A 23531-nucleotide genomic window follows, 5' to 3' on the forward strand; every position below is an offset into this window, starting at 1 on the left:
GGTATATGATGTATGATGTATGATTTCACTGATTTCGTAATGTATACGTATACCTCAGCATGGGTGGCGTCATATTGTTGTAGTTTCAGACCTTCCGAATTTTAGTCAATTTTCGTTTAATCGAAGAAAGAAAGAATATGACCTAATTATTTTTACGTGCATGAAATTTTTTCACGCAGATAATCAATTCTCAGAGACAGAACGTGATGTCTGTTTGCATTCAGTCTGACAGAAACAATTTCATGAAATAGGAGATTGAAAATGAGCGGAAAGCCGAGTCTGAAGTGTTAGAGAGTCGCAGAAGAGTGAAACGAACCACGATCATGGTTCGTTGCCTCGGCGTTGAGTCTAGTCACCTGACTTTACAAGGGTTCCAAATAAAAGACGAAAAGCAAGAACGAGCTCGCATTCTACTACACACGTAAGGATTCCTCATCTTCATCCATGGGCAACTAACGCGCGTGAATGCAGCTAAACTTGCTTGCGCAGTGAGTTTTAGTATGTAAATAGCATATGTATAAATCGCAGAAAAAGACCTGAGTCTCGAATTCAGCAACGTTTTCATTTACGGAACGAGTTACGAATGCGTTCGTGTATGAGAATTTGAAGAGCAGGACAAGCAAATCACATTATGCGAAGAAGAAGACAAAAAAGAAAAACATTACACTGGACAAACATTTCCCATTGTGAAGAAATTTTAAGGGTAAGAAAGTTTTCGTTTGACACAGGTTGTCGCTCCCTCGTAGTTACGCCCTTCGACGATATCGTTTCGAGATAATTTACTCTGAAAAAAGTAGGTCTGTCCTGCCCTATGTGCAAACCGTAAGTCCCGGATCCGATTCAATGAAGAAGCTTTCGCGGTCTAATCGTTTGTGATTAATTTGTATCGAGGTTTAAAGTTCGTTCACACAAATACCAAGGAAATATTGGCGCGGGACTTTGAGTCTAACGTAAGACGTTGTCGAAACACCGTGGAAATTAAAAAAATCTAACTTCGTTAAAGGGGTTACGAAGAGACTTGGACGAGGTGAGGTTAAGGTGCAGGAGACCTTCCGTCTATGGGAAGTCCGAAGGATATTCTCGTGGCATGATTATTAGCGTTACGGCAAAGTATCGAACTTTGGAAGATTTCCCGCTGGCGAAAATGACTGACTGAATTCCGTTAAGCGGCTTACCTTGAAGCCCTCATCAACCGGGATGAAGAAGGTGTATTGTCCGGCAGCTTTGAATACCTCCTCCTTGTGCATCAGATGAACTCGTTGGCGGAAATAGCTGTAACGTGAAATAAAAGAAGGCGTGTTATTTCCAAAGATGAACGAGTGTATAGATTTAATTAATCTCCATCAGTTCCTCGCAACGACGTCGAAACCTATTATTCTACTTTCAATCTTCATTTCACAAACGACGTTGCTTGATGAACTATTCTCCCAATTTTTTCCCTTCAAATGAATGAGTGTAGTTCTACACTTTACTTTTTTATTAACAATTTCCGTGCTTGTAAACCCATTGCCATATCATAGGTGGTCTATCATATCGATAAGCGCAGGTAATACGGATCTCAACCACTGTAGTAAACAAGTTTTAATCATCACGCGATCGGACAAATATTCAGCCGAGTAACACTGGTCAATTAACAATTTACCGCCACGTAGTTAAGGAATATTGAGGGTTGTTCAAAATCACGTCTCCTGCTGCTTTATCGTACCGATACCTTATCGCCACGTTGAATTGAATGAGGAATTTATTTTTCCCCCTTTAAAGTATATTGGTGGTTACTTAAAGAAAAACTTATGTATTGATGAGCTTTTGAAAAACTGAGGCTAGCTACATTCGGAGCTTTGATGAAATCGAATCGCACGGCTTTAGATCGATCAATAATTTACTACCGCAAAAATGTGTTGAACAAGAATTTTGACCAGTGATTAAAATTAAGTATGAAAATATGAAACCACGGCTGAAGAGGGCGTAAAATTTATTTTATCGCCAGGTTTTCATACGTTTATGTACGGCTGACGTAAGAGACGTAAAGTTTGTTTTATTTACGATGATAAGGCTGAACAGATATTTCAACGGAATTTTCTGAGGGCTTTGTAGACACTCTGAACTACCTTCACCACATTTTACGCATCATGGAAATTACTTTTTCATGCAATCCGACAAGATTTATTTGCGTGTTATCATTTTACCTCAGATGAAGAGTTGCAGTACTAAATAACGCTACCGTTTTGTTAGCTTGCCATCTATTTTCTTTCACGTCATTGTAAATGATCGCTGACACGCGGTACTTGTACCATGCTGCTACAAAGCTGTTTGTTGAAGCTTCGAGTGGCTCATGGATAATGATAGATATTAATTATCTCGCATCGTAAGCACGATACCTTGACAATTCAAACTCATGTTCCACTCAAAGGGTTGGCAAATTAAGATTTATTGATCTTTCATTAATTTGTCTACTGTCTATATATCTGGATTTTGAGTACATGCATTGACGATGTTCTCTGCGCGAATGGGGTGGGGTAAAAAAATGTGAAAGACCAAAAAGTCGACGGAACGAAATCCCGAAAGTCAAATTATCGACAGTTAGAAACGTCTAAAGACCCTAAATACAGAAAGATGATAAAACGGCGTAAGTCTATATAACTATGACATCCGTATTGCGGTCTTTTGGCTTTCTGGCCCTTCTACATATTGCTCAGCGTAATTTTACTCCTTCTGAACTTCATTGTCGACAACTAATTTTTTTGGTTATGCGGCTGCTCGAAGTATCATCGCTCTCAATTTTTAATTTCGGAACTTTCATTTTTCTGTATCTCCACATTCTGTGCTTCGGTCATTCGAAATGCCGACTGTTCTGAAAATACTTTTGCGGATAATCGAGCGTACCGTTAAACGAACTTTCGGGAAATAGTTATTCTACCGAGTGATTTATCGAAAATCCCAACTTCGGTACGCTGATCATTCGTTGGTTTAAAATTCTGATCTTGAAAATTTCGAAATTTTGACCCCCACTCCTTTCACCGTTTCAACAACTGACAAAAGGCTGATGCGTGAATTTTCACGATCTGTAAAGTGAAAAGGGCAGCGAGTGAAGAAAAACGGAGTCGCACAGTTTACTTGTTAGTAAGATTATCGGATTGTTCGCGAATGCAGACGAGGCGATTCTTCGCCTGTGTATAATATAGGTGGGCAATAATTCAAAGTTACTATTCTCCGGTGGAGCGTCAACTCGTATATAACTCAATCCGCTCTTTCCTCCCTTGGCCTAGGCATCCCATCCCGTATGGTTTTCCCCTGATGCTTCTAAAATGACCCTCTTCACCACATCTCTCCTCTTTCAAAGTAATGCCAACTACCCGGTACTACTGGCACTTAATTCCGTTGAAAGCACTTCCGCGCCTTTAGCATTTGTCAGGAGAAAGCGAACCCCGGGATTAATGGTCAAAGCAAGTTGGTGGGACTCGATTCTCACGGCTGTTTGATTGTTTGAAGGACCAAATTTAATTCGCAAACGATGAAGCGTCTTTTGAATTACGGCTTGCTGTCGTTTTACGGCATCGCAGCCTGAAAAAGCGCGAAAATTAAGAAATCTTAAACTTTGCACAAAGAAAAACGAAAAGAGGATCGAGGTGATTTCCTGTGCTAGTCCATTCCAGGTTTAATTCACTGGGACGGCTGGTCTTTCCGACTTTAGATCTTTAACTGCTAAGTAAAGGTGACAGGGGACAGACCACCGCACCGAGAGTAAAACAGATAAGTCTGGGCAGTCTTTAGGCAGCTACTACAGTATTATTTGAGCATTAGCTTCTGTTACCACCGCCATGCCCCGGGCTGCTGGATATTTCTTGCATTATTTTACAACAGCTATAAATTTGCCTACCTTGTGTGTAAAAGCGGCTTAAAAGTGGAACCGTAAAAAGTGGAGGGAAAAAAATGCAGATAGGATCGTCAATAAGCCGTAAAAACCGTAAAACTTCAAGGATAATAACTTATACATAGCCCAAGTATGCCGTTGTGGCGAAAGAGATTCAGGAGAGAGACTTTCTTTCACAGTGGAAACAAATTACTTGTTTCAAACTTTCAAACCCGGTCTGTTGCCTTTGTTTCACAGGTAGTGCAACCCTGGGACTTTAAATGGAACGAGAAACTTGCAGAACCAAATGTCCGTGCACCACGTGCTATACGTAACTACATCCACCGGTTCAACTCCAATTGAAACGTACTCGAACCTGATGCTTCCGCTTTTTTCCTCTCCTTACACTTGTTGCAAACGAGAAAAAGCACGGACTGGTGACAAGGCATTATACCATCGGTTCTCTGTGCGGCAGAAAACGAGAGGTAAAATTTTTATGAAAATATTTCAGTCTGAGCTGATTTTGGTTTGGTTACGCGTAGGCGATCAAAGCGGAGAGTGAAAAGTGAGAAGCACCTTCCAAGAAGAGGGGCTGAATTTTTGATGACCAGAAATAACTTTCACCTTTCACGTTCCCCCATAATTCTCGTGTCGCGGGGTTCAAGTCCGAAACCCAGAACAGACTGCTCCTGTTTCTTCACTCAAGAAACTTTACACTCGAAGAAACCACATGCTGTCTTTTTCTCCCACCCTCTCCCTCTCTCTCGTTCTCTCTTCATCTCAAGGGATTTAGACAGCAAGTTCCAAGTGCTGAGAAACGCAATCGGTCGGCAGCGATCGTCTGCGGTTACGTTCGCAACCACTGACACCCGCTCTTTGCGCGGTCCTGATAGCCGCAACAGCTTAAGAGAACACAAAGCCACGTCCTTGTCTTATTTTGATCCCGGTGTGCCGTTCTCGCAAGAACTCAATCCCAAGAATGAATGTTACTTTGGCTGTACGAAGAGGGATGTATCTTTACCCGTTTCGCTTAACTCGCAACACTCTGAAGAGGAGGCGAGTGAAGCGTCAGTAAAAAAGGCCCGGCCTTGTCATCGATAATTAAAGTTATATGTAAGCGAACTGCATTCTGTGACGTAATTTAGAACCCTGTTTTATTACTCATCGAAATGTTTTGCAGTCAACGCGGCTTCGAAGTTTATCAAATGAAATTTCTTTACGCGTATTGTCAATCGAACAAGAACCAACTCGCTTCGTAGAACTGAATTATATTGTAAACTTACCGTATACGATGCTGTCCCAAGTTTAGATTCTCACTCTGGTTCAGGAACTGGAGGGCATCTGGATTATAAATCGGCTGAGCTGTCGGGTTGGATCGTACCGGTTCGAGGACTTCATTAATTATGTGGAGCACCTGTAACAGGGAAGAGGAGAAACTCCGTTGCAATTAAATTGTATTCGCTGCATTTTACTGCTGGACGCGTATAATAGTCAGGAGAGAAAAACGAGCATGACTTTCCTTGAATAGCAAACCAGTAACGATCTACAAATTACATTACGAGACATGGTGAAGTCAGCTTCCGAGCTGCCGACTACAAAAATGGCTTGGCGCAAGTTAACTGACCCAATTACGATAATGATGCTAATTATATTTGACTAGGATGAGGCATCGCGTTGGTAATAGCGATACATAAGAGGTGGATGTGAGCCTCGGTCCTTGCGGGACTTAGGTGAACCATGTAACACCCTTTGATTTTCCAATTTCAGAAACTAAACCGCTCGAAATTGAATTGCACGTAGGTTGCGAATTCAGTGCGAAACTACACGCGGAATGGGGAAACAAACCTTTATACCCGTACACCTTCACGTGCCGTATAATTTAGACGTCAACAAGGATTAACTACACACTCAGTTTTCATCCCCAACCAGTCGGAGAGTTGCGATACAATCAGATTCGTGCTTATACAAGCGATTATCATCGCTGTGATTTTGGCAGTCAAACGAGGATTTTCGACCCCTGTGAATTGATGCCAAGTATTCTCGTCCAATTATAAGTGAAAGTGAAATTAGGTACATTTCGAGAACCTATAGAATATTGGAGCAGACGGGCATTACCGTCCCTATACGATACCTTTATATACTTGCTAGTGTTTTGTAGCGGAAGGGACATTTCACAAATTTGTTTACCGTGTAGTCGACCCTTCGCAAGCCCAACAACTGTTCCAACAACTTCGTTATTCAAGTACTTGTTCACTTGCTTCAAGCGTAAGCCAAGTGGAAAGGCCATATTTTTTTCAGGATATAAAAGACCAGCATTTTCTAATTGCCGAAGAACCTGATTATCACAGTATTCGTATCATAGCCTTGTACAGAATGAACGTCACGTCTGCAAGTTTTGTATATAATATACGATTTAGATTATCGGTGAAATACTCTACTATCCCAATATAGATCAGTCTGAAATATTCATTGATCAATTGTGATCAAATATAATGCAGCACCTGAAACATATGTCACTAGATTCAAAAAATTACTTTTTCACATTGCACGTGTTTTGTGAAAACATTTCACAGTTGTAGTGTGCGAAAGATATCGAGGGAAAACCATTGCTCGTGATCTCAAAAGAAATATAACGATCATTTCATCAATCATATATGTTGCCGATTCCTTGGTCGAGTATGAGAGGTCATTTCTTTCGTCTTCGATGTTTTATTGGTGAATAATATTCAAATCAATCGAATTGATTCGACTTGTTCGCTACGTAGTCAAGTACCGATGGCTTCACAAATCCGCATACCAATCGAACGATTTTATCGCTGTTGTATTCTAGCACAGTTCGCTCTAAATATCCGATCGATTTGAGGTTTGTCCCCCGAATAATGATCCAAACTTCAGAGCTGCTCGAGGAAGAGCGCAAAATTTTCCACGCCTGCCGAATCGAAGCGAACAAGGTACGATATAAATGTGCAGACAAATGTGAGGATTATTTATCTTCCAAGTCGGACGCAAACTGCAGGATGTTTGTTAATAGCAAAGCAGATAGGAAGGTGCGTCGGTCCAGACCATTGCGGAGGAACAGCCGAGTTTCCAGCAAACGTAATTTATAGGGTGTTCACTCAGCCGGCGAATGTATCTCTACATACTTACAATTAGCCAGATACCCAGTGAACGCGCATTCGCATGTTTCGGCACAGGCCGCGTTATACGCATGGCGTACCACCGTAAGAGAAGGTTTCGCCAATAATAATCACGATTTCGATATCGTACCTAAATATATTAAACAAATTTCAAAGTAACTTGGGACCTTTACGAACGAAGTTCTGACCTACAATAATAATAATAGTTACGTTGGAATAAAAAAATCTAATCACCTTTGTTACCCTGTTCCTTAGGATCTACGGTACTTTTAGTTAACCGTCTCTATAGGACTCCGTAAAAAGGAAAGATTCGTAATGCAAGTTTACGGGCTCTGTTATTTTTAGTTTTAAGAACATTTTACAATTTTTTTTTATTGAAATTAATAACAAACTGGCGGCATGACGCATATAAGTAACGAACTACTCCGAACTCGAGAGCTTTTGCGGTGGCGCATCTCCTGACATCACTGTCCAACTTGTGACGGATAGAAAACAAATTTTGAGCAAGAAACACCTTTTCGGGTTCGAGCTCGTAACCCTAATGATAAATAAAAAAAAATATCAAATCCATACGATCGTGAACAAGAAGTTCAAAAATTTAGCCACGAGCTTGATTCCACAAACAAGTTTTAAAGATAGTGTCAATATTTGAATTCGATCGGATAAAAATTGACTGAGAGATCTGCGCCACCGGACTGAAAACGTGGTCGTTCGCTACTTATATACGCCATGTCACCACTTTGTTATTAATTTCAATGAAAAAATTTCAAAATCTTCTTGAAACTAAATACATATAACTAAGTCCTCAAACTTTAATTGCTCTACGTGTTTTCATTTTCTTGAAAAAAAAAAAAAAAAAAAAAACTGCCAGAAATAGGTATAATTCTAGATGGTCCGATCTGTACCCCCCGCCGCCTGCGTACTCATTAATTATCTAATATTTCTTTGAGTAAAAGTGGAAACTTTTGAGTGTAGATCGCTTACACCGAGAGCTAATATTACTCTCGGTATATGGGTATAAAAAGATACACGTACCGACGACGAAGAGGGATGGGATCGGTGAGCGAGAGGAACTCCCCTCAGGCCGGAATCTCTCGAGTAAGATAAATGAAACGGTGAATATCCGGGTGTTGGTCGTCTAAACAAACCCCGAATATACCCTATTCAGAGCGCGCGTGACTGCGGGGTAGTCGACGAGGCCCAGAAGAAGCGCCTCTCTCGCTTCTAGACTGACTGGATGGGTGGGCCCCGGTCAGTTTTAATGCCGCGGATCCGGTGGCGCGGATAAATGGATGTAGTCCCCGGGGACTTTGGAACATCGACGGCGCAGCATCCGCGAGATAAAGAGTGCATGTATCATGCCGTTGGTCAAAGAGAGGCAGCGGGGAAAGAGGTGGTCGAATAAATGGCAGTGCGGTCGTTTTAGTCAAAGTCCGTTTGGTAAATGATAGCTTCTCTGCGCCGACGCTTCTTCACTTTCACTTTCCTTCCATTCCTCTTTCTCCTTTTCTCTTTCGTTCGCCACTTTATTATACCGCCGGTATTAGCATTGAACCACCCCGAAAAGGTATCGGTACAGGAAACACGATTTACGTGGATAAAGTCGCTCGGGTTAGTAAATCGTGCGGGACAACGAAGAAGCTTTTTATACCCACTAGATGAATTTTCGTATACAACTGGAATTCGTGATAATTGCAGCAAGAGATTTCATGTCCAAACAAACATCGGTTCAGCTCGCCGACATGTTGGCGGTTTAATCCGCCGTGTTTTGGAAGTTTTGCGAGTAGCGCGATATCATTAGTAGGCAGAGCTCGTAATTAATACAGTCCCCTGGTAGTATAAGGCTGGAAATTAACGCTTAGCCGGAAGTCGAAGAATTGCGAACTTGAGGGTACTTTGGTTCCCGGTATTCCACTGCGTCTGCAGCGTTTCAACAAAAGAATAACGCTTCAGGGAGGAATGAAAAGTGTATAACCAGGGAGCAATGCCGACTCCGGCGTACCTCCGGCACTATATACACTCATAGCAAAGGTAACGAACGGGTCAACGGAGACTCGTCGAGGTTTCCACACTGCCTCCGCTCACGGAATAACGCTCGTTTGAATAACGCTCTGCGCAGTAAGCCTTCACTGGCTGCCGCAGTCACCGTCCACCCCTTTTCGCCCTTCGAGGAGGGGTTGAAGCCTCACGTTTATACTGGCCCTGTAACCCGTACGTACCGCTTGGGTGATTTAGGGTTACTCGCCAGAGATGGAGGTCCGAGGATATCGCGCCTGGAGCGTCGACTCCTCCTCCCCCCCCCCAAAGGGTGGAACGGTGCGGCAATTTGGACCTTGCGAGAATTGATACCCGAGCGACGACCCTGCAAATTTCCACAGACACGTTGACCTCGAATTCTCCAGTCACTACGATTTACCTCGAGGCGAGGTCGTTCGAATATTTAAAAACTCCCCGTCATTGGAAGTTTCGATATTTTAGGTGCGCAAAAAATCTTTACCAGTTCGCTAAGAAGCGAACGAAAGTGAGAATACCTCTCAGCCAACCGGTACTCTTTTAAAGTTTCCACTCTGAAACCGTTTGTCCGTTATAATCACTGTATATATGTATATACCCTTTTTTGTGGGTTCTTATTATTATTTTTTTCATAGAGAGTTTTCCAGAGATTTCAGTCGTATACTCCAATTTCTGAAAAGATATCTCAGATCTCAAGTCAGATCTTTTCAGAAATGTCTTTGGTAGCTTATAATATCCCGGTGCTGAGTGGTGAGTTGGAGAGCAGACTCCCGTTCCGTGGACTTTGTTGTTTCTACAAATATAAAGCGAAAAACATTCGTCGAAGAACCATAAAATGAGAAATTAAAACACGTACAATCCACTCGAAGTGATAAAACCTCCCTGTAGTACAGAAAATCGAATTGCGAGCGTTGCGTTGGGGGAGGGGACCAGACGCGGTACCGAACGTTTTAGCAAGAGTATGCAGGTACGTACATAGACACCTTGATAGACAGGGAGGGAGAAGAGATTCGATTTGACGTCGAAGGTCGGTAGGTACCTGGAGAGCGATCTCTAATGCAGGCAATTTGGACTCGAGGCAAGGGTTCGTTGTAGCGGGCATTGTGCCCGACACTGGCTCGCGGAAACCAATTAGCTCGGCAGATAACGCAGGTCGCCATTTCCGTCCTATCTCTTACCCGGCTTAGATCCGGTTTATGGAGTAGTTACTGCTCGTTCGAGATCTGTTTCCTGCGCCTCGGCATCGTCGCGGCGAAAGTCGTCAACGGACTCGATATATCCCCGAGCAATATTCTTCTTTCCGTTTCGCGACGACGAATCCGAGTCTTTGAGCCTGACGCTTCGCGGAGCTTAAGCGGTTGGCTTTTCGGCGACTCGCGTGCTGGAGCTTAATTATATTCCACCCTTCTGATACGACGCGACGGTAGGTACGTCAGACGACGTCGCGCTTCGTTTAACCAGCGTTGATGGATGGTAATTTGTTTATCAAACGGACGCACTGTTTGCTTCTTTGCTCTCCCGTCGACGCCGCGCAGTGTTAGCCTAGCGTTATTATACGGATAGGCGTATAGATCGGTAATTGCGTCCCAACAGCTTGGAACAACAACTTTTGACCGTCCACTTTTCTTCGAGGGGAAACTACCGGACTGAAACTCGCCACGGGCTTTCCATCCGCGTCAAAATACCGATGATCTATTCGGGTTGACGTACCAAACCTTTATTACCGCCCCGCGGTCGAAACGATGCACCGAGGAGAGAATTACAATGCGAGATCTTGTTGCGGAACTTTTCTGCCGAGATGGCAGCCGGATACATTCAAGCCCGAGAGGTGTTTATTCAAACCTCTGAAAAGTTCTTCTTCTTCTTCGGACTGTAATAAAGGCGATGCAGAGAAGTTGGCGGGAATAAGGAAGCAATAGCTTCTTTCAGCGAGTCTTTGGAAAATTAGTTTCAAAAGCTCTGCAACCGGTTGCTGGCGAAAAGTACGGCGCCCCTCGTTTAGGAACTTGGTAACTAACGGCATTCAAATGCAACAACTTGAAGTCTGCGTTATAATGTTTCGAAAATTCATTATTAAGCGAGACAGAATTTTCAACGTATGTTTCTGCGGTTCGAAGCAACGCCACTGACGAATCGCCGGAGCTCTCAAAGGTTCGTCGCAGCCACACAAGCGCATACAAGCGGAGCGTAATGAAATCGGGAAAAAGCTGACAAAGACGAAATTGACAGAACGTGAAAAAGAATTTTCGTCTGCTGAAACAGTCGGGTGAAAAAAGAAATCGGTCAAACACACCGATGAGTTTCGACAGAGTTCACACTTCACGCAGTGCCGATGACAGGTTCATCTGTAACGCGTATTTCACACCGTATATGCCCTGCTTTTGAATATTGAGAATTCGGTGTGTTGCTATAAAAAAGAAAAAAAAAAATTCCTCAAATGCGAACTTCGGAAATCGTAGACAATTCAACAAAATTTTATTCAAAACAGCTCGAAGACTCGTTAAATCGCCTCGCGTTACAAATTAGCCCTGGGCTGAAGACAACAAGTTCTTAGCTATCGGCTTCACCTTCACTTCTCCACTTTACTGCACAGCTTGTATCGACAAACTTGCAACGAAACTTCTCTAATTCCCAAGACTCGCTGCATCGACTTACGTAAGTTGAAGCTCTGCCTAATAATTTAATAACTCCGTACTTGGGCTCCCCCTGCAGCCGGAAGTGGCTTATATAGTTAATTGAAATTCGCGTTTCTCCTATAGTGGCAATGTTGTTCAACTTCAAGTTCGGATTATCACGAATTTCAGATGCATTCTGCTGCTGCGCCATTCGATTTCTAGAAAAGTTGGACCGTTCGCTATGCGATTGCAGGTTTCTCGATCGCGGAATTTCATTAGGGATATCAAATTCCGTGCATGTAACTCTCTGATCAATTCTCATATGCGATCGCATGCCGTACAGTTAGCCGCGAATGAGGTCCGTGTTGCTTCTCGAATTGTCTGGAATCTGATACCGAGTGATGCCGCGATGTAATATCCACGAGTCCGACGGCACGGTGATTTCGTCAAAGAGAATTCTGATCTACACGGAGACGGCGGTAATCGGGCCTTGATTACAATCCTCACGTTTTCGTGATTCTGCGGTGCTTCGAATGATAATTGGTAACTTGACGTAGTGATAATTGAACGCTCATTTCGATTCAATCATTTATCTGGCAACCGTAAACTGAATTTCATTACTATTTCAAAAAGAACCTGTTCCATATTTCTCAAAGAATACATATCATCATAATTTTTACGCGTCGACGAAATAAATTGCAATACCGATACGTGTTAATTCTCAAATTGCTGACCAATTAAGTGCGGTGTTAATTTTGGGCGGCGAACATAATTGGTTGAAGTATAATTAACACCAATTAATCAATCATCGCACGAGAGTTCGCAGCAAACGAACGTAGTTATCTATAATATATATCGATTCGATTTGAAAAACTACGAGTTTCTTTCTCACAACTTATGGGGCTATCAGGCCAGTAAATGAATAAAATCCTTGATGGTAGTAACATTCGTATCACATGCATGGGTTAAAAAAACGTTCGTGATGCATTCGCGGTACATTTTACTCCGTTCTTCCAGTCTCCATGACCTTTGAACCGTCCCTAAATTCGCCGCTCAACTTTACAACGCATCATAATAGGCTAGAATTCGTGAAAATTGCCCCGTATATCGCTGTTTCTCTCTCTCTCTCTTTTTCCACGAGTCCTCCCAAATTATGAGGAAAAGAAGAAAAAAATATATATGAAAATAAAACTTTTAACCTACACGCCGCGCTGAGCTGCAGGTACCAGGAAAAATGTCCCTGCAAATTACAGGCGTATCATTTTACACCCTTGCGCTGCTACCAGCCAGTATTAATGAGCCTCCCCCAACGCCTTGACTTTTACGAGCTGAACAAATGCACCCAGGGTACGCGTATACGTGTGTATAAAGTGTCTCGGCGTGTTTGTTTCGAGTATTCATGACAACGCTCGGTTGTCCCGTGACTTTCGGAGAGTCTAGCTTGCCTAATGCTGTATTGAATAATTAATTCCCCGGGCTTAATTGCCAACCGTTTTCTCACCCCGACTGATCCTCGACGAAATACAGAAATTCAATTCGCGATTCCGTTTTGAGGTACAATTTCACTCGTTATACAATATCGTATATACCTACTACGGTGTAGTGAAAGTAACTTTTGAACATTGCGAATTTTATTCCGAAGAATCGGTTCGACCGTACAATCGTCGGGGAATAAAGCAGATGGTATAAAATGAAAGCATGACTTGTTGCGTGTGTTGTAAAGTTGAAAGTGGTGAGAATTTTATTAAAAATATCCAGGTATCGTGACGAGGCGATTTACTGCTTAAATTTCATGAACACTCGGCTCCGGTACGAAAGTCCTCTTTCCTCCGATTATCCAGCGTGAAAAAGGACAAGTAAGGCTTCGAACAATAAGGAAAGCTGAAGGGTCATCCGGCGATGCAGAGATGATAATAAAATGAGGGGGAGTAAAAACATAGCGGAACAAGGGTATAATATTAAGATAAAAAGGAAAAGGGGGAAAAAAATTCGTCGAGTAAAAGAAAACCTCTTTGTGTACTTTGAACTTGTCAAGATGTGCAAAGGGAAGCCCGGACGTGACGGAGGCCTGCTAAATGCGAAAGCTTATTCTTATGACAGCTTTCAAGAACAAAGAGTAGTGGCGGGGTAGAAACGGTGAAAGATAATATAGAGAGGACAATAGAAACGCTAAGGGGGCGAGTGATAAAGGAGCAATAACAATGGGGGGGGGGATTTTATTAACCGTCGAATTGTTTTTCTCGGTGATAATTGAAAAATATCCGGAGGCAATGTTGACCGTGTTTCACTCCGCGTGTCCTTTCCTCCAACCCTCCCGAAATGATCGCGGACGCCGAGAATAAAGGCGCGGTGAAAAAGCTCGATACCGTTATCATATAATTCGACGATTTAATTCGGAACATTCACCTTTGTTTTCCATCGGTGAATTCGATCGCCGTACCAGATACGTACATCTATTCACCGGATAATCGAGATACTCTCCTCTCCCTTCAGATCGTATCATGCGACTTGAGTAAGCTCCCGGTAAATACCAGCGAACCGACGACTCACGGGTGATTATCGAGCTTTAAGCGATGTGACCGAATCGCCTTGCAAGCTCACTGCTCGCCTTTTATCGTACTCGGGATTTCCGCACTTGGGAAGCAGTTTTTTATGCCCTGAAAATTCTGGCTCCACCGGCCCGATTTCTACTCTGCAGAATTTATATTTACGTACGCTCATTTCTTATTCATTCATTTTTATTTCTCCATTTCGACTATGATAGTAGAAAACCAGATGTGTGAGAATAATGTTTTTGCCGAGGGTTTTGAACGCTGAATAGGAATTTTGTACGTACATAAGGATTTGCATCAGACTACACACCATTTTACAAATTTTGGAAATTGTTTTTAATTTGTTAGCTTGAATAGTTCAACGTTTAGTGTTGAAAAAAAGTTCAAGAGAAATGATTTCTCAATTCCATGTTCATGTTCCGATTACCGAATCTCTTTTTTTTTACAATCAGCAAGATTATAAATCACAGACGAAGATATTAACATTATCAATCGTACAAGTCATCAGCCGGAAGTCTGATAAGCAAGAAATTAGATATTATTTTGAAAATGATAAACGGTATAAAATAATTGCAAGAATTCTTTAGGCATAAACATTAGTAACGAAAATATCGAACCTACGTAGCATGTAAAGAGAATCGACAATCGATATCTTCAAGTTTACTATACGGTTACTAGAAATTTTTCGAGAATCTGTGCTAAAAACTACGGAAAACGCATTCTATACAACTGTACAGATACCTAAATGTATATTAATTGCACAGCTACGAAGTAGTTGAATATATATTCAATTTTCAACAAATTCCGAACTATAGCCCGCGGTAGGACAGCATTGCGGAGGTTTATCGGCAGTTAAACCTAGTAAAATTCTTGCTCGATCACGGAAACAGAGAACGGTAATAAAAGCTTTGAGCTTTCAGCAGTAGCTAAGCAGTGTCTCGATAGCTGCAGCCATTCGACGAGGAGGAGCAGTAGGCAGAGGGTGTGGCACAGTCTACGCAGACATGACGCCAACCTGGCGCCGAACTGAATTGCCATTTGCCAACCCTCCGGAAATTGAGCTTTGTTAATTTCCATTAAGACTTCTCCTGGTTCAGAATTTACCCGATTCACCTTGACAGCTATGGCGAAATACGAGCACGTAGATACGATACTCGCGCTACCTCTTAGATATGCGCCAGTAGCGCGAAAGTTGTGCGTCGTCATTTACGAGAAAAAATTCGAGTGTTTAGTTACTACGGAAAGTAGATTTAAAGTTACTCCAGGATTTTTACTTTTGGTTGGAAGGTATACATCGAAGACAAACCGAAGCATGAAATATACGAATTCACTGGTCGAAAATGATCGACAAGTGATTACTGCAAGTAAAACGTTTCTCGATACATGAAAAAAGAAATTGTAGTATAAACTGACCGGCTATCAAGTCAATTATAACCATAGTTATCTTACTTGAAAAACGAAGTTGTTCAGGATTTTTTTGCCTCCGTCGTTAACTCTGCTCTCCAGAATGCGAGTAGTCACACCAACTTCACATAAATCGCGGTGATCGCGTAGCAGCGATTAAATTAGTCAAATGATTCACATATAACCACCACGTAACAACCATCCGAACAAATTTGAAAATAAATTCTGAACGTACTTTAGACTGCTTGAAAATACGTCACTTTCACTCGCGTGGTGTTATCAATTTTCACAACGCATATTCACTGAAATATTCACTACCCACGCGTCTAGGTGAATGAAGGGAAGGCGTTTGCAAAATCAAACATTTCTGCGACGGATCCTCGCTCACAAACACCACGCTTCTGTTTACATTTCGGTATTGAAGGTTTGACCTAGGATCCATTCAGCGGTTCGCAAATCGTACTGCTCGGTGTACGTTCGAATAACAGAAGCGAAAATAATATTCCTTCGACGGTACGATTGCGGGAAAGTCGGCATGCAGACCGCAGCGCGGCTTGAAAATTCACATCCCCTTTAAAGCTCTCTGAGATTCATTGAATCTGGCGGTAGGTCGAAAGTTTTTTACAACTTCGAGTTTCCTCGAAGTCTTCTGACCATCTCTGGAGGATCGAAATTGTATAATGTTTGACAATTTTTATGGGAATTCGATATAAAATTTTCAGAATCTTTCAACAAACTTGAGAAGAAAATTTCTAGGATAAGTTTCCGCGGGATCATGTGTCGGGGAATTTTCACCGATTCACGTACGACGCTGCAATACATATATGAATGTGTACGTGAATCGCTACCGCGAGAGGAATCCCGACTTTATTTCCCAAGTCGGAGTTTTTGAGTCGTTCCTAAAATTGCCTCGCAATCCCACGTGGCTCTTACGGTCTAGCATAATCACCGTATCGCTCGCGAATAATAACCTTTCACACGATTCTCAGCGCGTCGGCAGATGCTCACCTCTGGTTCGTTCTCACGCAGCATTTCAACCAGGAAGAATTATTCCTAACTCGAATACAAACTCGTTGGACTTTTTTCTGCGAAAATTGCACTGAAGAATATTATAAACCGAAACAATGTACCAAGATTTAAAATATAATGTTCAATGGTACACTTCTTTAAATTATTCGCAATTAACAATCTACAAACAATGTAAAAACCGCGATAATGTTATCTCGATATGCTCGATATTCGAAGTGAACTCTACGAAGCGTCGTTACGTAATAACCCCTTGAATCCTTTCTAATCCCGATGTTTGTTTTCGGGTTCTCGAAATGTTCTCAGCTTCCCCGCCTCACCGCCAAGGCGCATACATTTAAACGTTGACTTTAACGGTAAATTTCTATCGATTGCAAGTAAGGCTGTGTATTTGAATAAAGCTTTTAAAGTTTCATTTGTACTAACAAATAATTTTTTAACTTTTGCTACCAGGGAACGTGTTTTTTTTTTCACCATACGAAGGATTTTTTCTCCGTGAATAAATAATTAACTATATGAAAATTCGCGACAAAATTGTAAAAAAATTGACGTAGTTTAGCGTTTGTAAATTTATACGACTGATGTGCAGTTGAGTAGATTTGAAACAAAACAGTGAAATGATGCGTAATTCTGTGACGGTATTCTGGGGCTACGTTCTGGCATTTCCGTAACAATAAATGTCAAATCATCGTCGCGCGAAGAAATTAAATTATCGATTAGTAACCCGAATGGCAAGAACGCGAGGCTTAACTGCTTTTGCAAAATTACATCACCGAGACGGGATTTAAATTCCCCAATAAACGGCAGACTCTCATCGCCGTTACAAATTTTCCGGATTCCCTTCTTCTTCCTCGTTCCAGAGATTACATCAAACTTTACCAATAACTGGATAAAAAAATCGTGCATATCACCGCTCCTTTGTCGGTGTGCAAATATGATTTTAATATTTTAAAAAAATCCTTGCCGTGAAATTTCTATTTTTCCTAACCCCGACATTCAGACACGCACAATTATTTACCGAACTGCACGTTCGAGGGGTATCATTAATAAGAGAAATGGCGTTGATAGCGTCTCTGGAGTTGATCTCAACTTGCCTAGCGGGAAAACGGAAGCTTGCAGACATACACGCACACGCACACACGTATGTCGTAAAACAGGCGGAAGGTACGACGTGACGCGTAGAGAGTATCCGACCCGGCCTTGCGGCTCCGTCATTCCTCTCCGCGTTCCTGAAGTACCGCCGCGGTAGAAAGGCGCAAAAATTTCAAAAAAATTCCTGACGACACGGTGCAGCCGTTCCGTCGCAGGCCTCAGGGGTGGGTTTAATTTAATTAGAACTCTGCGTTAATCTTGAAAACTCATATTCCGCTGCTGATTGCGAAACACTCGCCAAAGTTCACTGCCGGTTAAAGCCTGCTGCAGCTATTAGCTCAAATTATCCAAAAACTGTTTTATATAAAAAGGGATGTAAGCCAGTGTAGGTACACAGATGCAGACGAACGATTTGTCGAATTAACCAAACACGGCGATGAAATACGCCGAAAGATGTATTTTGTTCTTTTTCGACAGAGAAATTGATCAATTGATCCGAAAAAAAAATTTTCAATAGAGTGAAACAACATTCATTTAAACCGACAATTTTCCCACCATAATTATAGTAAAATCTGACAAATTTTCATGTACTGTACACGCGGAAGAGTTATCCTTCGGTGATTTTGAATATTCAACTATTATTTTTTATTGGAAACAATCCTATCGTTAGCCTGATTCTTGTTGTAACGATTTACACTATTATTCTAAGAGGGCTTTGAGGTGTGCCGGGAAATTCGCGCTACCGAAAGGGAACACCGGAAAAGATTAGAAAACTTGACCGAGCTGGTTCGAAGCGAAACGAATCCAACCTAGAGACGTATTACAAGCGTCGCGGCATTCTCGTGATCGTCGCACGTCAGGCAGCGTCTTCTTCGCCGGTTATTCCGTTTGTTTTTATTGAATTTCCTTCTTTTCCCTGTTCGTTGTTGTTTCACTTTTTTCTTTCTCTTCGCCGTTTTATCGAACGACTCGGCTCGTGGGTGACAAAGCCTGCCTAATAAAAGTCCCCATAACTTTGCAGAGATGGAAAAATCTCTGGTGTACATATGTATTCGGCTTTTTCCTTTATTTTTTTGCGTATCTTCTCGCCTTTGCCTCCTGTGCATATATATATATATAATATATATACATGTATGTATGCGTGTATGTACCTATAGGTACATTATGTAAGTATCGATTCATATACTCGGTATAGGCGGTGCCCGTTTCTTCCGCCACTCTCTATATTCATACATACCATTCCTTATTCAGGATCCTCCAGAGCCGAGATTTCACACCGAACACGACACCATGACTCCCCATGGTCCACGTATAAGTGCAGCTTCACATGTATCTCTCCACTGAGGGGGGGGGGGGGGGGGGGAGCAAATCGAGGCGCGAGCTTTCCGACGATCAATGACTCCAGGCCCCGAGTGATCAGGGGCCAAGCTGCGCAATAAGCAATGAACCGTCGTACGGAAAACTCGCGGAGGTTTCGGAGGCTCGAGGTATTGACCAAGGTGAATGCAGGCGAAGCCACCTTGCAACGCTAGAAGAGGTTTCGCGATGTTCAAAAACGCTGCCGAAGTCTGAGCCGAGCCGAAGATCTTGCGGGGAAGATTTTCGTGGAGGCGAGAAATTTCGTTGCGAAGCTTTGTGAATAAATTTTGGGTCGGTGCTTGGAAAAAAAACGGACTTTAACGAATTGTTTCCTTACTTTTGAGTCATACTTAATACACAGACGGAATTTCGATGCGAAAGGAAATTTTTATAAATCTTGAAAGAAGTGAAAATGTTTGGTTATTATGAATTAAGTTATCTGCGGAATTGTTTGAGTTTTTCTTTTTTTTGTATGTTCAATAAGCAGGAGTTGATTTTGAAAAACCTTGAGATTCGGGACACGAGTATAACATTAACCGATCGTGACACTAATTCTGTGAGGCCTCACTCATTTTCAAATGACTGTGATCAGCTGTTCGTAAGATTCGAACGGAAAATATACGAAACATAGTTTATACACTGGAATGTTTCAAACATTGCACACTTTTTAGAATACGTTTTCACGTATATAATTGGTATGTATGAATCTGTATGAAGGAATAAAGTAAAAAAAGAATCAATTTTTTAGTTTTTGAACTCCTTCAGATACAATTTGCAGATGCTCCCTAATCCTTAGATGTGGTACTTTGATACAAGAAATAGCGTAGAATAGTTTTAAAACCACGTTTAGTTCGACATTATGAAGAGGGTGTAGTTCAGATGAAAAAAAAAGTATATTTCTTGAAAAATAATTCATTCATCATTCATTATTCAGCTCTGTTTTATTATCAAATAGACGGTAAAGTGTGATAACATCATTGATTTGAAAATTCCTTTAAGCGCCGCGCGATGCTCTTCTCGATTCGTACTTGAAAGCCCGCACTTTTCGACTGATCCCCCTTTTCCCGTAGATTTTGTTGTAGCAGGGAGTCAGTAATGCAAGCGGCTCCTTTTTATTCGCGTCACGCCGATAGTAGGAGAGCCTGAAGTGAGTACACAGCGCGTATAGCCTTATATTACGCCCACTCATCCCCAACTTGTCTCCCTCCTTGTTAGGGCTCGGCGCCTTAGGCGTGGAGAGGAAAGGAGAGGAGAGGAGAGGAGAGGAAGAGAGTCCTGCGGGGGTTGGGAAAGGGTTTGTCCGCGTACCCGGGTTACCAGAAAGAAGTTTGTCTTATATTTTTCAACAAAGAGAGCCAGGCCAATGTTCGTCTCGGCTTGAGGGCGGCGGGGGATTTTAATCTTGGAACCGGTACCGCGGACTGGGTTTCATCTCATTACACGTTCGTCGCGCAGGAACGTGCTTTGTAGCCCTGAGGTGCTCGCCCATTTTTTTCAACCCCGCCTTTTTCCCTCATCCCCTCTTTTCACCCCACCCCAGAAACTCGCTGGTCTTCTCAATTTTGTTAGCTAATTAATGAGAAAAAGTGTGAATGCAATGATTATTCATTATAACAGACTTTTTTCTTTTTTTTTTTTGTCGGTAAGGAAGGCGAAAGGCGCACCCTCGTACTGCATCGATGTTATTATAATTTTGCACGAACGATGACGGAGAAGAGATTATGGAAATTTTTGTGTCATTTCATTACCGTACATAACGTGAGGTAGACTCGACACTAATTGTGACTGTCTTGAACAGATTGACCATAAGAGTTGATAAATTTTTATCCATTTTACAGTGATTTGAAATTAAAAGTTAAGATCTAGGCACTACATTTTTATAGTTATTATCTAACAGTTCCGGAAAATGTGAATTTGACAAATGTTCAACATGTGACTATCTCGTAGTAAAAATAATAAGCGAGAATTGATTGATTACACCGGTCAACACGAATTATGAGTCTTGGTTCTAAATGTCAAATTTTTATTTCTTTCCCCTGAGTAATGAAAGAAAAAATACTTTATTATATAAAGTTTGCTCTTTATTTGCTTAGATGCTGCAACCAAACACTTCAAGACCTATTTATCAACGCAAGACAGACAAAAGCAAACTTCATAAGCAGCGAATGAAGATTTTGATTATTATTTAATGTATGGAATCAAAATGTATTAATTTAAATGCGAAACCTCAAAAAAAAAAAAAAATTTCGTTCACCTGTGTTATTGACTCATGAACCTCCTCAAGAGCGAGGTAGACAGAGAGAAGAGGGACACAAGCACGTTTAGTACTCTCCCGAAGTAACAGAGATCAACCCTCAGCTAATACTAGGTGCAGTTTCTCATTTAGCAGTGATGCTATATACGGAGATACTCGATATGGCGCCGAGAACAGCATGAAAATTTTTTCTTTCATACTCTATAACTTTGGAAAAACGAACTTGACGAATTGAACCTCTAGAAATTGCAATAATACGGCAAGATAACGAAGCAAATGCGAAACCTGCACGACGTGGGGTCAAATTTGACATACTTTAATCTAACAACGTCGGGTGAAAAGTATCTCCCGATCTTTTGGTGCGTAGCAGGTTTACTTGTAATACCCATCAGCGATAATGACTCTGCGGTGCCGACGACAGGCTGTACATTTTCCTTTGAAAGCACATTAAAAGCTCGTTAGAAGCTGACCGCAAACTTGGCCAAGACAAGGTACGTAGTTACATGGGACCAAACTAGATCGTCAAACACCTTTGCAAACTTTCCTCTGAGACACGAAACAGAGGTTGACGAAAATTTATTATACTTATCTGTGATGCCGCGTACCTACGATATACATTATCGTCAATTTGCCACTCGGCTGGCAATGAGACGCGAAAGCACAGCGCGACAGGTGTAACCGAATTCTAAACGGCGAGAGAAAGTCGGAGGAAACTTCGTTCCGTGTGAAGGTTAAGGGTTGCCGCTCCGCCGACGGAATTCTAAGTAATTCCTATTCCCTCTTCGTGGCGGAAGGGTTGAGCAAAAAGGAATGGTAAATCTAGGGAGAGGGATACGGGAATAAAGGATAGAGCGATAGAGACACGCGTTTATACGTAGAGTCATGCGAGGCCGGCCAGGTAAGCTGGATTAATTTTTTAGGACGGGTCGAGCGTCGAATTACCCATTTACGTACAAATTTTGGGATTTTGTGGATTTCAAACTTTCACCGGTAGGAACCCTTGCGTTTAAAGCACACACCGATGTGTCGGATATATCCAAGCCTCGGGTAGGGATAAATAATAAATATCCAGCTGGTCGGGGGCTTAAATAATTCACATTCACCTGGTAATCGCATAAGTAGGGTATATAATTTAACGAGGTCATTTTACGTCTCCGTTTGCAGTGAAAATTATCACCAGTGCACCAATTGTTGCAGTAAAAACCATCTCGAAGCTCGACGAGAGATTATAACGTGTAAAGATGGAGCCGGGTTGAAGTCCCGAATTTGAAAAGTTCCAAGAGCGCCTGATTCCGAATTATTTTGCGGGGAAACTTGAAGCAAAGAAATCAAACGTTGACGAAACAACGAAGTTTTGAATGGTCGGACAACCCGACGGCTCCAAGTTCCAAAATTCAAGTTACGATACAGCAAAGTTCCGAAAAGTAAAGTTCCGATAGAACAAAATTCCGATATATGAAGTTTCGATAGAGCGAAGTTCCAAAAGTTGAAATATAATCACACAGCGTAGTTTACTCAACGAGTGGGTTTAAAAAATTAGAAAAACCGAAAATCAGAATGACCAAGATTCCGAACGTAAAAATATCGAAAGTCCAAAATAAAGAAGGATCAAAGTGGTGACATTTCGCCAAGCCAGAAATTCAGAGAACTGAAAATCTTCGATCACTCAGAATTTCCATGTTTCAGATTTTTCAATTTTCTCACTTTCGCACTTTCGGAACTTTGACTTGTCGGAGTTACACCCGTTCAGCACTTTATCCTTTCGGAACTTTGATCGTTGGATTTCGGACCATTCGAAACTTTGATGTTTCGTCAAATTTTGATTTCTTTACTTCAAGTTTCGCCACAAAAGAATTCCGAACTTGTCGCTGTCGGAGCTTTTCAAATTTGGAATTTCAATCCCACCCCGTAAAGATCATTCCTCGTACTGCGAAATTATTTACACCATATAGTTACACAAGACTAAATATTCACTTTTCTAAAGTTCAACGACACGGTTCATCAGCGATGATTTCGAAACATACATATAGTACTGCCCTTCAATTAGACGTCACTTTCAGGATGAATACATTCAACTGCTGCACAGTCCGATCGGAATGATAAACCAATGACGCGATCAACAGTGACGAATTTATAACCAAGCAACAATTTACAAACGTATAAACAGACGCATTTGATGAAACTGCGAATTTCAACTAGCGATGAATCCTCATCACCGTAGAGAGTGAA

At 41.8% G+C, this 23531-nt stretch overlaps 2 protein-coding genes and 1 long non-coding RNA gene across 7 annotated transcripts in view; 2 read left to right on the forward strand and 1 right to left on the reverse strand.

Annotated features, from left to right (window-relative positions):
* Positions 1 to 23531, reverse strand: part of Fas1 (fasciclin 1) — a 224839-nt gene that overhangs the window by 43368 nt on the left and 157940 nt on the right. For all 5 annotated transcript variants that reach the window (XM_069134650.1, XM_069134649.1, XM_069134648.1 and 2 more), the window contains exons 4-5: positions 5134 to 5264; positions 1176 to 1272 (exon numbers count right to left, since the gene is read on the reverse strand). In XM_069134650.1, the coding sequence (XP_068990751.1) occupies positions 1176 to 1272; positions 5134 to 5264 (228 nt within the window). The remainder of the gene's footprint in view (positions 1 to 1175; positions 1273 to 5133; positions 5265 to 23531) is intronic.
* The window catches only part of Orc3 (origin recognition complex subunit 3), a 57327-nt gene that overhangs the window by 21576 nt on the left and 12220 nt on the right, over positions 1 to 23531 (forward strand). The window lies entirely within an intron of this gene.
* LOC138190693 (uncharacterized) lies at positions 4130 to 19341 on the forward strand. The gene is made up of 2 exons (XR_011176740.1): positions 4130 to 4335; positions 18941 to 19341. It is a non-coding gene; the product is annotated as an uncharacterized lncRNA (long non-coding RNA).

This window comes from Neodiprion pinetum, chromosome 3 (assembly GCF_021155775.2).
Source record: "Neodiprion pinetum isolate iyNeoPine1 chromosome 3, iyNeoPine1.2, whole genome shotgun sequence".
NCBI lineage: Eukaryota > Metazoa > Arthropoda > Insecta > Hymenoptera > Diprionidae > Neodiprion > Neodiprion pinetum.